At 39.2% G+C, this 13,944-nt stretch overlaps 2 protein-coding genes across 9 annotated transcripts in view; one reads left to right on the top strand and one right to left on the bottom strand.

The window, feature by feature from the left end:
• The window catches only part of gabbr1a (gamma-aminobutyric acid (GABA) B receptor, 1a), a 60,988-nt gene extending 54,289 nt beyond the window's left edge, over nt 1-6,699 (top strand). For 6 of the 8 annotated variants that reach the window (XM_035435139.1, XM_035435130.1, XM_035435112.1 and 3 more), the window contains 5 exons: nt 172-265; nt 1,002-1,129; nt 1,607-1,735; nt 3,267-3,410; nt 4,225-4,509. In XM_035435139.1, coding sequence (XP_035291030.1) covers nt 172-265; nt 1,002-1,129; nt 1,607-1,735; nt 3,267-3,410; nt 4,225-4,509 — 780 coding nt within the window. Of the gene's footprint in view, nt 1-171; nt 266-1,001; nt 1,130-1,606; nt 1,736-3,266; nt 3,411-4,224 lie in introns of all 8 variants that reach the window. The other 2 variants (XM_035435156.1, XM_035435173.1) reach the window with 1 other exon arrangement.
• A 2,847-nt stretch (nt 6,700-9,546) lies between these two features.
• Nucleotides 9,547-12,368, bottom strand: tnfb (tumor necrosis factor b (TNF superfamily, member 2)). Its single transcript, XM_035411182.1, has 4 exons — nt 11,778-12,368; nt 11,432-11,459; nt 11,258-11,317; nt 9,547-10,839 (listed from the first exon to the last, which is right to left on the bottom strand). The coding sequence occupies exons 1-4, from the start codon at nt 11,946-11,948 to the stop codon at nt 10,412-10,414; spliced, it is 687 nt and encodes a 228-aa protein (XP_035267073.1). The 5' UTR covers nt 11,949-12,368; the 3' UTR covers nt 9,547-10,411.
• Between the last annotated feature and the right edge of the window lie 1,576 nt (nt 12,369-13,944).

Raw genomic sequence — 13,944 nt, 5'->3', positions numbered from 1 at the left:
TGTCTCTGTCAGCGCTCTTCGGTCACCGCTAGCCCGCGTGTGGGTGTAATGTGTGTGTGGGTACTGCTGTATCACAGTGCAGTGCTGTTTGTGGTACTGTTGTCAATGTGTGGATGCAGAATACTGATGTCCAATGCGTATCTTACGCTAAATTTTCTTATCTCTGAGTAGAAGTTCACTAAAGAGGCACCGAAAGGGGACTTGGATGTTCTGATTCAGCCACTCCTGGAGCACTGCAGTTCTGAGAAGATGAACACATGGCTTGGTAACCTACTTTTATTCCCCCGAGCTTTTCCTCTCTCTCTCTATTGCCAAAATTAGTGACTAAAAGGGTGGAATATATAAACTGTGCCATAAAATCCAGGCTCCTCCCTGACTATTCTGTTGCAGTCGATGGAGTCGGTACGTTCCATTGGCGGTCAGTATTTGAATTCATTGGACACTGGGCTGTGACCTTGAGCATTACCAGCACAGTCACCAGTTTTATCTGTACCAGGGAGAGGAGACAGCAGGGCTCGCTGATTAATTTTTCCTCTGGGCAAACAAAACTGTCCATCCTGAAATCGCTAGGCGAAACGGAGGGGCCAAGGGTGTGATGATACTATTACATTTTTGAAAATGATGACTTCTGCCAGTGAATGTCTGCAATTTGCTTTTCAAAAGTGAAGCAGTAACCTTGAAATGTTTTATCAAGGGTTTGAAATAGAAGGAACAATTTGTTATGTGGCTGAGGAAGGGGTTTTAGCAGTTGAAACGACTGCGTTTAACCTACTTGGGAGGTACTCAAAATCTCTTGCATTGTGCTGTAATAACGTACTCAAAGATATGAACATAAAATCAAATCGCACAGCTCAATAAAGGTACCATCGTCAAAGGGCAATATTTCTCTGCACAGTGTGTGTGCATTACAAAGGAGAGGAAGTGACTTGGCATTAACCGAACACAATGTGACTGCCTAATACCTCCCCCCTGTCTTGCCCCCTCTGTGTTCTGTCCATTAGGGGTGGTGTATGGATACAAAGGCTTATTGTTGCTGCTTGGGATATTCCTGGCTTATGAAACCAAGTCGGTCTCGACAGAGAAGATTAATGACCACAGAGCAGTGGGAATGGCCATCTACAATGTGGCTGTAAGTCTCCCTGCTGCCTGGATCTGTCCCCCTGTGCCTCTGATTCATTTTGTGCGGCGCGCTGATGGAGTGGCCTTGTCGCTGTGAAGAGTGGACACATGCAGCACTTACCCTGTGTTCATCAGTTAGTGACTGCTGTGATGGCAGAGGAGAACTCTGCCAATATTCGGCTGACCAGCTTGCAGCGGCTAAATCATGTACACCCTTCAGGTTTTGTGTGTGGTTATTTTGTCCGCTTGTTTCCCCAAATATATCCTGAATTGCTATAAACAGATGCCATTATATAGCAAGGTAATTCAGGATATTTACACTATACAGTATTCTTACACCACACATAAGCTCTTAAAATGCCATATTGTGCATGTCACTGAACTGTAAATTATTTTAAGACGGAAATTAAAATGTGCTGTTTCATAAATTTCATTATTTCTTTATTTTATTTGATTTTATTTTATTTTATTATTCTCCCTCTCTCAGGTGCTGTGTATGATCACGGCTCCAGTCACCATGATCCTCTCTTCTCAGCAGGATGCCTCCTTCGCTTTTGCCTCTCTGGCCATCGTTTTCTCTGTCTACATCACCCTGGTTGTGCTCTTCATTCCCAAGGTAGGCGTCCAAGTCACTGCACACAGCATCAGTGGTCAGCAGAATAATACCAGCGTTGTTTTCCTGCCTTAATTCACACTTTGTTTTATGCTTGTTCTGCTTGTTTGTGTTGTTCTGTGCAGGGTGATTGATAGTAGCCTTGCATATTGGCATCGATCAGCTAATGCAGCTAACTGTAGATTTTAGGATTGATCAGTCTGCAGTGTGCTTTAATTGTGGAAATGAATCATGTAATCTATATTATCTCAGTCTGCCAGTGCTTTTCGACATTGAAAGGCCTTGAGACATACAGTACCTCCTATTTTCTCATTTTCCATCCTTCATCAGATTGCAAAAATGAGTTATCTTAATACAAACCATAGATACAACACAAGTATACAACGAGCATGAAATTTAAAATGTGTTCATTTAAACTGTGAAAAAGCTAGCCAGTTGTGAAATGCCTTTGAACATTCTCAGTTTTAGATCGCCTCTAACAATAGGTACATCTAGCTGCTAAAATAAGATGCCTTGTTTGCATTAGATTGCTCAGAAAATGACACAATGTCAGGTGACAGACAGCAAATGAAAGCAGAGGCAGTTAAGCCAATACAGCTAACCTGTGCTTCCTTTGTTTACCTGAATGCTTATTCCGCCTTGGATCCTTTTGACTTAATAACATTTTGAAAATAAGGTAGAACTAATTTGCTTAAATTCAATTTGAAGAATTAATCCCTTTTAGTGAATGTTGCAGCATTATTTCTGGCTGCTTACTTTTTGCTTGCAATTTATTTTCTATGGCTGAAACGCGCCGAAGGAGTTGCCAGGTTACTATGGAGACCAAGAAAATCGAGTGATTGTGCAGTGACGAGCACTCAGTATTTTGCGATTTATTTTCAGACGGAGTGGAAGAGCACATTGTGTTATTGTGTTATTAATTCACAGGATTCACTGTGTATAATTTTGAGACACTTGAAAAAATGTATTTAAACTACATATACAGTACATATACTTATATAGAAACCGAATTACTGGTTTCCTTTTTCAGAGTAGACTGTGGATGCATTATGACACATCAGTTGAGAGGTACTGCTCTGTGCTTGGTGTGCAGGTGGATCAGAAATGGATCAGCTCAGCATGGATGGTTAAGACTGTAGGGTTTCAAACTGTAAGCTGGTTTTAGTGGTATGGTGGTGTACAGTTGGACCTGGGGTTTTATGTGGCTGTATATGTGCAGTCCTTATGTTAAATGTACAGTAGATAGAATTATAAAGGAATTTGTGTATGTTGCTCTATGTTGCCATGGTGGATCTGAGAACTACTAATCAGATGCTGTTGATCCACAGGAGGATCATTCTCTGTCTTCCTGTGGACGTGCACATAGTCAGAGACCTTGAGTGTGATCCATTAAATTGATTTTAGATTTTCTGTATAGTTCATATGGATATGCAGGCTGCTCAGACTGTCAGTGGGCCTGCAGCTACACAGGCTTATCAAAGTCTCTCTATGGTATAGTAGAAGTACGAGCTGATGAGTCTCTATGGTCATTTAGATGCGGAGATTAATCACTCGAGGGGAGTGGCAGTCAGAACAGCAGGACACCATGAAGACTGGCTCCTCCACAAACAATAACGATGAGGAAAAATCACGCCAACTGGAGAGGGAGAACCGAGAACTGCAGAAGATCATACAGGAGGTGCCTTCTCTCCCCCTTCCTACTCTTTTTCTCTCTGTCCTTCTATCTATCCTGCTTTTCTCTCTGTCTCTTTCTCTTCTAAATTCAGTTTCATACATTTATATTGTCAAAACAGATGCAACATCCCAATACAGTTTCACACAGTAATAGAAGTAAAGGAAAAAGGTGAGCAACAACGTGAAAAATAACAAAATACATTACATTACAGGCATTTAGCCGACGCTCTTATCCAGAGCGGCTTACATTGTATCCAGTTATACAGCTGGATATATACTGGAGCAATGCAGGTTAAGTACCTTGAAGTTGATTTTAGCGATCAGACAAAATCACTCTCTTTTGATCTATCTCCCTCTTTCTCTCTCTCCCTCTCCACTCCCATTCTCTCCCTCTACATCTGTCTCTCTTTCCGTCTGATCTGTGTCTGGGAAGCAAGTCCTCATCAGAACTCAAACAGCAGTTCCATTTACTTTAGTTTTCTGGCAAAAGTATGAATATTTTTTATTTCATCTTGATTCTAAAAGGTTATTGGGTAGGTGGCAATACAGAACATGAAGATGTTCAGGCTGTTAAAAAAGACTATACATTCAACTGTCATTTGTCAAGGAAAAGGCTAGTAGTCATAACACAGTTACAGATGAATGGGGTCAAATGAATCTATTGAATCTGCTTCACGCCTAATTTATGGCAGAAACATAATTGTGAATTTTGAAGTTTCGTATACATCCTATATACAAAAGGAAAAACATATTGGTAATTGTGTATTGGGGCTGTATGCACAGCACATAAGTTCGCTCTCTCTCTCTCTGGCTTACAGAAGGAAGAGAGGGTGTCTGAACTGCGCAGCCAGCTGGCTGAAAGACAGGCCCTGCGATCCCGCAGACGACCCTCCACACAGAACCAGAACCACAGCACCCCCCCGCCCCCGTCGTCGCAGAACGACCCCAAGTCCCTCCTCCCTCCGCCTGGATATCCCATCCCTTCATCAGAGAACCACGCCCTCCCCCCGTCTTTCTCCAACTCCTCAAACCTTTACCAGGCCGACAGCAAGATCGGCCGCAACCACTGCCACACCAGCCGGCTGCAGCTGCTCTACAAGTGAGCGAGAGAGGAGGGAGGCCGGCGGAGACAGACAGAGGACAGTGTCGTTACGAGAGGGGGCCGGTGAGAGGGAATGGCTGTGTTCTGTGTGGCGTAGAAGTATTTATCAGCGAGAGAAAGAGAACAGTGTAAGGTGCGCAAAAGGAATTTGTCAAGAACACATTTTAATTGAGGCTATTTCTCTTTTTCTCTGTCGCTTAATGAAATACGGTAACACTTCAGGCAGTTACTGAAAATTAATTGAATTACATCTGATATGTTTTCGATTAGTGCTTGAAGGTTGTTGTAAGCTCTCAAAAAAGATGAATGAGCGTTAAAATGGACCCTGAGATAGTGCTTGATAGAATGCGCCAGCCCTTTACCAGGGCTTGCAGAGGTTTTCTCCTTTGCCCCTGCTTGGTTTGTTTGTACTCCAACACTGTCCTTGTGTTTAGTAAAATTATTGACGTTTTTTACAGAGGATGTCAAATTAGTCACAAGCTGCAATTAGATTTTATGTTAACATTGTTTTCTTTAAAGAGCAAGGTATTCACTTATTTTGTTTCATTTCTATTTGTATCAAATTAATTAACCTGTTACACATTGTTAATTTTACATATACACTACTGACCAGTGGTGTGGCATGAAACAGATCCCAGGTCAGTTGCTACTTCACTCGTGCAGCGCACATATTATAATGGCCACACTTCTGGCCCATGATTTGGAAACAAGCAGCTACCGTGTCATTGACCTCTGGGCTGGAGCAACCCAGTGAAAACAAAATGATCACCATCCACTGTATTTCATATTCACTGCATTGTTCTAAGGATGGGATGACACCACAGAAAATTTCTCAGAAAGTCAAAAATAAATCAGCAAGCACAGATTTATCTCCCTCTGATCTGTGCTGTTTTTTATGTCAAAAATCAAGTTAACTGCAACTGTAATCAGCACTTAAGTATGTGTTGGGGAGTTTTCCTCACCTAACGAAAACTATTTTGGTGTTTGATGTTGCTACATTAAAGTAATTTTTTCCCTTTGGAATGAGGTGAAGGTCTCTTAAGTTTGAACCTGAAGAAACAAACATTGCAAATTGAGTTGGGGTTAAGCTTCTTAATGGGATCACAGCCACAGTTTATTTCATGAGGAAAATTGTTCTTATGGGCTAAACACATATACATTGCATATCTACAACCTGCTCTAACTCTGCTCAGCTGAGCATCACACTACATTTAGGCTTGAAAAATTTGTAGGATCTACTCCTGACATTGCTGAACCTGTTGGTAAAAATAGTTGGTATTAGTGACCAAAGTAATAAAAAAAGCAAAGAAATCATGTTCTTGGTGTGCCACTAAACGGATAAAGGCCTTTAGTTGCAATGAATACTGCTTCCAAAAAGCTTTTCACTTCAGGCAGTTGGCATCATCAGTTGGAAAAAGAGATAAGAAAATATCTAATTTCTGGATGAATGTACTGTATAGAAATGTATTTCACAACGCGAGAACAACATGCAACATATCTGGAATGGGATTCTGTCCTGAGTATTTACACTGGCACTTTGTGCATACAACAAAAAGTTATATTAACCCAATTCCTTCCCAGTTGGTCAATTTGCATTACAAATTACAAATTGTCTTTTGATCCCTGCCTCGTTGTCTACATATGTTTTTCCAGAATTTAGTTTCAAATCTGTAAGCATTGAGGCTATTTAACATTACCAAACCTTTTTTGCGCTTTATGTGCCTATTTTTCAGTTTAATCAATTATTCATCTTTGCTTTTAAGAAACATAGACCTTATATAAATGTACACAGGTATAGTATGAAGGCATCTTTTACCCTTTCAGTAAAGTTTATCTGTAAATCTCCATTCGCTTTTCTACAGTGTTCTTAATCATCTTTCTTCTCTGAACATGTTTTGTTACGAAATATTTTTATTGATCGAAACCACATCTGTTAATTGTCGTACCTTCCAATGTATGTCTAAGAGAGAAATACTCGCAGGAAGATACATACACACACACGCACACACACAGTCAAACAGTCACACAGTGTGTCATTATTATTATAAATGTATTAACTTGGACATATACAGATGTATTCCTCTGTGGTTTCAGAAATAAATTTATATTTACATTGTTGTTCAATATAAGATTATGTGGTATGCAAAGGGAATGGTTGTTACAATAAACTCATTGTTTTTCACTGAATGTATCCATAATGGCTTTGTCATTATTTTTGTGCTCGACATCCATTTGTTTTCATGCAAATGGGGAATTAATTGGTGGAACTCTTGGCACAATGATATGTTTGTAAGATTGCACGGATGCATAGTCTATTTCAGATACGCAGGTTTGTGTTACGGGCTAACACAATTACCGCCACCTTTACCACCACTCTTTAATCAAGGATATTTAACTGTCTGCATTTGAAATAATATGAATAAAATGCTAATTAATGGCCCAATAAACATACAGAACATAAGTACATTTATTTGTGGTTGAAGCCAGTTGATATCCAATTGACATAATAAAATATTAGTTTGCCATCAATATTTCTATTTTGTTGTGTCTGATAATAATCGTTTTATTGCTCTGTCTAATACTTGTTTACCAGGCTGTGTGTGATTTGCTGTTTTCAATTAATTTCAAAGCAATTCCCTTGTAACACTTGCATAATTTATGGAACTAAAATAAGTCATTTTTTAAACGACATTGAGAATCAATTAATAATATGCCTGTGATAGAAGATGTTGATCTAAAATGATAAATAACTTTGAACAAAATCTGTAATATAATAGCAAAATGTTTGTTAGCAACATTTTCATTAGTCGTGAATCTAAGTGTTTTTTTTTTTTTTGTGATTTTACCACAAGATGTCACTAATAGTACTGCACAACATGTGTGATTGATTTTGGCAGATCATATTCTTGATTGACCTGATTAGTCATGGTTATACAAATGCTAAGGGGTTACTCTCCTGAATGAGGCCCTTCCCCCTTCAGTGCATCACTGAACCAGGGGCTAACCATGACTGTACCAGGGGTTTACCCAGGCCACAACGTACATCCCTGTTCCAAAGGTTAACCCAGACAAGCAGACAGGGGCATGTAATTATACAAGGGACTAGCCCTGACCACTGTATCATGTCAAAGAGCTTTACACCATTCAGAAGACTGAGGCTCTGATTATTGTAGGACTTTCATTATATTTTTTTCTGTCAATACAATTTTTTGTTTTTTATTGTTAGCTTTGGTCGTTATGTGTATCCTATGCTCCTTTTCTTTTCTCTCTTCCCATCCCTGTTGTGTGGACCTATTTTTATTGTCGTTAAATTTTATTTCAAAATGACTTTGACAAATAGATTGAGCGAAACCTATGTTCATATGATTTGAAATTCTGTGAAATTCTAAGAGAGTGTCCTTTAGAGTTATCTCAGGTATGTATATCTTCTACATCTAACCCTTAACTTTACTCCAACAGAAATTCTACTCCCACACTTTTACTGGCTCATATTGCTGTATATCTGCCATCCTGTGATCCAGCCAGATTGCATTTCATCTGATAGTCTCACCTTCTGCCTACCTCTTCTAGACAGTTTTTTCCCCTTCGGTTTCCGTTTCCTTATGTGGGCCCCCTCAGTCTAGGTGCCTACTTTCTTACACAGTAAAATGTCCAGTGTTAATTCAAGTCTTAACAGATACCGTTTGGTCCTACTCTGGGAATGTGTTATCTGTTGAGTTGAATTAACACTGTTAGAGTTGTTGTGGACATTGTACTGTTTATCTCACCCAGGTCTTTTACAAATGCTTACATGCACCTCGGTGTTTGTAGTTTAGGACGTGCTCATGGAATCTGACATACACACAGCATTCTTTATGGCCTGTGCTTCTGGGAGAGATTTAAGATTTCTCCTACCGAAGCAATCCTGCTACATCTTGGTGTTTTATTTCCCTGTGTGCTTTCCCAGGGCCAGTCTTTGATTTTCCTATGCAGTTGCCCAAGCAATAAACTACAGAAATCACAAGGATGTTTGCATTTCTCGAAGGATCGAGAGCATGGCAAGAAATGATGAGGCAAATCATCCATCTGTCACGGGGATGATGATAATTTCTCTACTGAGCCCAAGCATCAGTGTCTTTTTCCACTCTGTGTTCTCAAGGTGGCAGCAAAACCTTAAAAGTGTTTCATAGTAGTGAAAAACTTTCAACAATCTTCTAGGATGTTACAATTCAACAATTTGAGTGAGCTTTGTAACTTTGAAATAAAATGAATGAACAAGGGGTGTAATATCTGTCTCTGAAGATGATAAAAGGAAATATGCTTCTCTACACCAAAATTGTGTAAGCAACCACAGTAGGTGTGCTGGGTGATGCAGTAGACCGGCTGAAAGGTCAGGGCAGGCCGGGAAATTCCCTGACTACGATTTTAGCTTTGTCACTGAACACTGCCACAAAACAGAACAAAATTGGGGAGTTCCCTTGTTCAGTCCATGAAGAAAACTCATGTGAAAGTGGTCTTATACAGTAGATAGACATTTGCATGTTACATTTCTATTGAAACAGATATAAGCTAAACATTCAAAACAAGAAAGCCAAAGTCATGTCTAGGGCCCGGTATTGTAGATTACCAGCATTAGATGTAGCCAATACAAAACTAAAATTAAAAATACAAAAATATGAAAGTGATTCAGTTGAATAAATATTTATTCACTAGATAAGCACTGTGAATAAGAAATGTGTGCTTCTTGATCATTCAAAGAACTTTTGTTTACTTAATTGGCTGCTGAATTAGTGCCCCGAAAGACATTAAAAATAAACACTCACTTTCTTAAATTTAGGTACTCATGGTTCATAGTTTAGGTATAGGACTAAATCTTGGTGTTTTAATTCTCTGTTCAGACGTGACAGGTTTATTTTGGATTACACTGGCTACATTCAGTTACACCTGGTGGACGGATGTTCAAATAGAATTGGTCTTGTTGATAATTAAATTATAAGCAGCGTAGGCTATGTAACTGATTCGGCACAGAACTACTGAAATGAACTTTTTTTAAATTAGGTTTTTAATTGTGTTACTGTAAGACCTGAGAACATCTTTGTAAAGTCATCCCTGGTTCCACAACACCTGAGGTCATAAATAACATATAATACATACACATTGTTTATACAAATACATTCATCATTAAAAATAAATCACAGACAACAATGACAACACATTAAATAATCAGATAAATATAAAAACCAAAAAAACATTCAGATCAAATGAAAATAGCTTAAAGCTGTTCACTTAAATATATATAAACATTATGAAAATATACATTTTCATAACATAGTATGAATGACAGGAGAATGTAATAGTGCATCATTTTAAAACTTAAGAACAAGGATCAAACAGTCCCACTATACGTAATGCACACAGTAGCACACACCAAAGAACACAGTCCTAATATACATAATACACACTAGCACATAGTGCCATTCATAACAACAATAATAATAGTAACAATGGTACACTGGTATGCAATTTACAAGGGTACGTGCTCTCTTTAACTGGCAGTTCAAACCCATAAAATGGATTCATTTTGTAACTTTGCAGGTTTAATAGTTCATGTTGAGTATAAAATGTTTTAACATTGTGTTTTAACATTGTTTTAACACTGTGTTTTAACATAAAACAATTTCCTTCATTTAAACCTGTCCTGGACTATAACATAAAGCACACTGCTGAATTAATGATTTGTAAAATAATTAGATCTTACAGTTTTATCTCCTAATACATCCTCTATAACCACAATGTCCCTAAGTCACAGGTTCTTATCTTGATTACTTGATTTTATCTTCTTCATTAACTCTTTTTCTTAAAAACGTGTCTTCAGTTCCCTTTAATTTAGTTGGCTTCTACATATGGTTGTCTCTGTCTTTTTATCACAATGCAAATACACCAAAGAATGTTTTTCCATCTCCCCCATCCACATTTTTCGGCTGATTGGTATCTGTCCACAGTCTGTCCTCACTCTCTAAACTAAATATCGCCCCCAGGTATACTGCATTATATCGTCTGTCCAGGCCGCTTGCATCGCTCTGGCACATTGTACTTACTGCACTGAGCAGGGGCTTCTCGTCACTGTATGAATCTGACCAGCGCATTATCGTGTGACTAAGGGGTTGGTTCGTGTGCCCAGCTGCAGAGCTGCATAGAACTCGGAATGAGACTTGGCTGTAGACAAAGTACAGCCCATTTTGGGGTATAATGATCTCATTGTTTTCCAGTTTGAGTCCCCCCTGGAAGAAGGAATGTCCATCCCCATCTCTCCACAGCACAGATTTGTTGTAGACCTTTGGGTTGAATTCGCCTGGAGAGACATAGAGAGGGGATGTTTACATAGCAGCAGCACAGAGAATCTTGAATCTTAATCATTATCACAAACCACATTCCAAGCCACAAGTGAGCAAATTATTAACCAACTAAACAGCTGGTTTTTTTCACTTTTAATCTCTGAAGTTACAGTAGGAGGCATTTCCTCTTTTTTACTGAGTGTGTAGGTGCGTATATTATATTTAGTGTGGGGGAAATTTTGAGGTACTGCAACTTTGGTACATTTCAGAGACAATGAAGCAGGGACTATAATTACAATTAGTGTTACTGGTATTAAGGGTAATGCTTTGATCAATGGTACATCAGCGGTTGGAACCTAGATCTTATATTCTTCTGCTAGCAAAGCCAACCACCATGATACTACAAAATGCATCACAATGTAAAGAATTTCTTACCATGCAAATGGATGGCAGCCTTCACATTTGTAGATATTTGTTTCAAGTTCTGCTGGTGCTCTGATCAGGAGAAGAGGTTGGTTAGTAATTGAATAGACTGGTGAGATGTACTTATCTAAACTAATTTGTTTTATAATAAGGTGTTAACCTAATTAATTTAATTAATTTACTCACCATTGGTTTCTATTCCATGCGACTGAGTCTATGAGAGAGAAACAAGGGAATTAATACAGCACAAAGGGAGAGAGAGCAAGAGAGAGAGAGAAAGAGGGTGAGAGAAAGGAGAGAAGTATGCAGAAGTATATGGACTGTTATCTGCTGATATCTATTCATTGTACTTCAATGCAACATTATTCTGCTAGTGTATCACATGACCAGTTCAGCCAATTACATGTAAAATACCACACAAACTCTTCCACCTTCCAATCCAACTAATGTACCCACACCAGAGAGCCCCACGTACCCCCATTCGCATATATAAAAATCAAGAAAAGATAAGACACACTGGTGTTCAGCTTACCAGGCCATGACAGTGGAATAACATCGCAGAGGTGCCGCACAGTGCCACAAGCATCACTACCCCACACAGCTTCCCTGCCCAGCCACCCGACGGCTTCCCTGGGGGCGGCACCATACCCGGCGCTCCGTCCCCGAGCTCCATGCCTGTCAGTGCCGCTGTGTAGCCTTCCATTCCTCCCCGGGAATGACCAGCCTGAACACTTTCACTGCCGCTGCTTTCGTGGTAAAGTTATGTGTACAGATGAGACAATATCAAACGCGGATGGAGATGAACAAATGTTTATCTGCTGACAATAAATAGAGAAATTTAAATAAGTAAATAAATAGTGTTTTTTTTGGGATGTTTTAATTATTCTTAAAAGAGTTAGACAGAATTTTTGGAGATGACTGCAGTTGTCCTCCTCCAGATGCAGCAATATAAAGTATATATCAGTTCTGGGGAAACTCCCATGACGTCACTGTGAATGGAGACTCAGAAAGAGAGGTTTATCTGATCGGGAGGAGTTGGTTGCACAGGGAAAGCAAATGTGAGTTTCAGAAAGATTCCTTCCCCAGCACACATGCCCACACGCTCTCACCCACACACACACACACACACACACTCACCCTCGCACACACAGATATCCAAATCCACCCACAAGCACCCTCACACATACATACTCAGGTCCAGACACACACCTCTCTCTTTCTCTGTTTCAGTCACATGCAGCTATATGTGTGTGTACTCACATCCGACACACCAACCACAACCCTCCCCCCACGCACACACTCACACTCACACTCAAGCTCCATGGGTAATGTAACCACCAATCTTCCCTATGACTTTTTCTTCTCCATCCTCCATCCTTTCTCTTTTATATACCCTTTCATTTATTGGCTTTATTTATTTTGAGAAGGGGAGAATGGCTTTTCACAGGGTCTCAATGTTCTACCTCTTTTTCGTTGTTGTCTTTTAATCTCATTGGTTTCGTTTTCCTTTTTTCTATCTGTGTGCTTATTCGTGTTGGAAATCTTACACACAAACATTCTGAGCACACATCTTGATTAATGTTATGAAAGACAATGGAGATTAGACATTTTGTACCACTATTTACTATTTAAAAAGAAAAATTAAATAGCATTCAATATAGTAGAGCATCCGGTTTGTCAATATGCCAACTGTACACAGTGTATGTGATGAGTGGTTTAAATTCCAGCAATTACTCAAATGCTTTCAGTTTAGAACAATCAACTATTTTTTTTACTGTTAGCTGTGAACATAGCCCGTACTTTAGTTTAAGCAATACTGCAGGTTTTATTTTCTTCCAGATAGTTAATTGATCGATTAATACCACTGATTGGCCAGAGCTTTATCTCACTTGGTGCCCCATGTTTAAATCAGTCCAGATTTGACGGGAAGAATGAAAACTAGCTGTACTACTGGCCTCAACGGCCAGATTTGAGCACTATATCCATCTGATACTACAAATTAAATCATTTTCATCAATTCGTCTTTCCATCAGGCCCACAATGTAGAGCAGTAGTCAGAGCAGTACCTCACATTTTGAGTTGAATCAAACTTAAATACCTCTACCACAGTCATCACAGCATATCCACATTTCTGACCCAACTTTTTACTTGGGTTCTGAGTTTGTCAAAAAGAGGTCCCTTCAGAAATAATAAGTGTTTTATCGGTTCTGTCTTGTATCCATTCTTTAAAGGTATTTGTCATGGTTTCTTTCAGCGCTGTGTTCTTTCTGTCTGTCATGTAGTCCACTTCCTCCCAATCTCAAAAATACCATAGAGAGGAAACATGAACGTCACTACTCTTGTCTTGACTTTCATTCTCTCTCCTACTCTCTGTTACTCTGTACCCATGCCTTTTGCAAAGTAATTCTCACATATACAAGTATTCAAAGGGGATGATTTCTGTTCTAATAATCAGATGTGATTTCGGCCCAAGATGCAGGTTATGATGGCTGGCTGTGTCATCTCCAGCATTTTCATCCACCCACAAAACTCAAAGTTGACTCAAGCATTCTACCTTAAGGCTTTCCATTTCAGTTAATTCTACTACATTATACCCAGTTTGCAGGAGATGTCATCCAAGGCAGCATGCAAGACAAGTATAGTGAGTTTATTTAAGTTTGTGACAGCAAATGGATTGATTACTTTTGCAGTCAAAACGT

This window comes from Anguilla anguilla, chromosome 1, assembly GCF_013347855.1.
Source record: "Anguilla anguilla isolate fAngAng1 chromosome 1, fAngAng1.pri, whole genome shotgun sequence".
Lineage (NCBI taxonomy): Eukaryota > Metazoa > Chordata > Actinopteri > Anguilliformes > Anguillidae > Anguilla > Anguilla anguilla.
This window is presented reverse-complemented; position numbering and strand designations above follow the sequence as displayed.

Bases quoted from the DNA above. Each gene is read 5' to 3' on its own strand.
- tnfb (XM_035411182.1), bottom strand. From the start codon at position 11,948: ATGGAAGGCTACACAGCGGCACTGACAGGCATGGAGCTCGGGGACGGA. The intron at 11,460-11,777 runs GTAAGCTGAACA...TCTCTCTCATAG, and splicing joins TATTCCACTGTCATGGCCTG to ACTCAGTCGCATGGAATAGA. The intron at 11,318-11,431 runs GTGAGTAAATTA...TCTCCTGATCAG, and splicing joins GCATGGAATAGAAACCAATG to AGCACCAGCAGAACTTGAAA.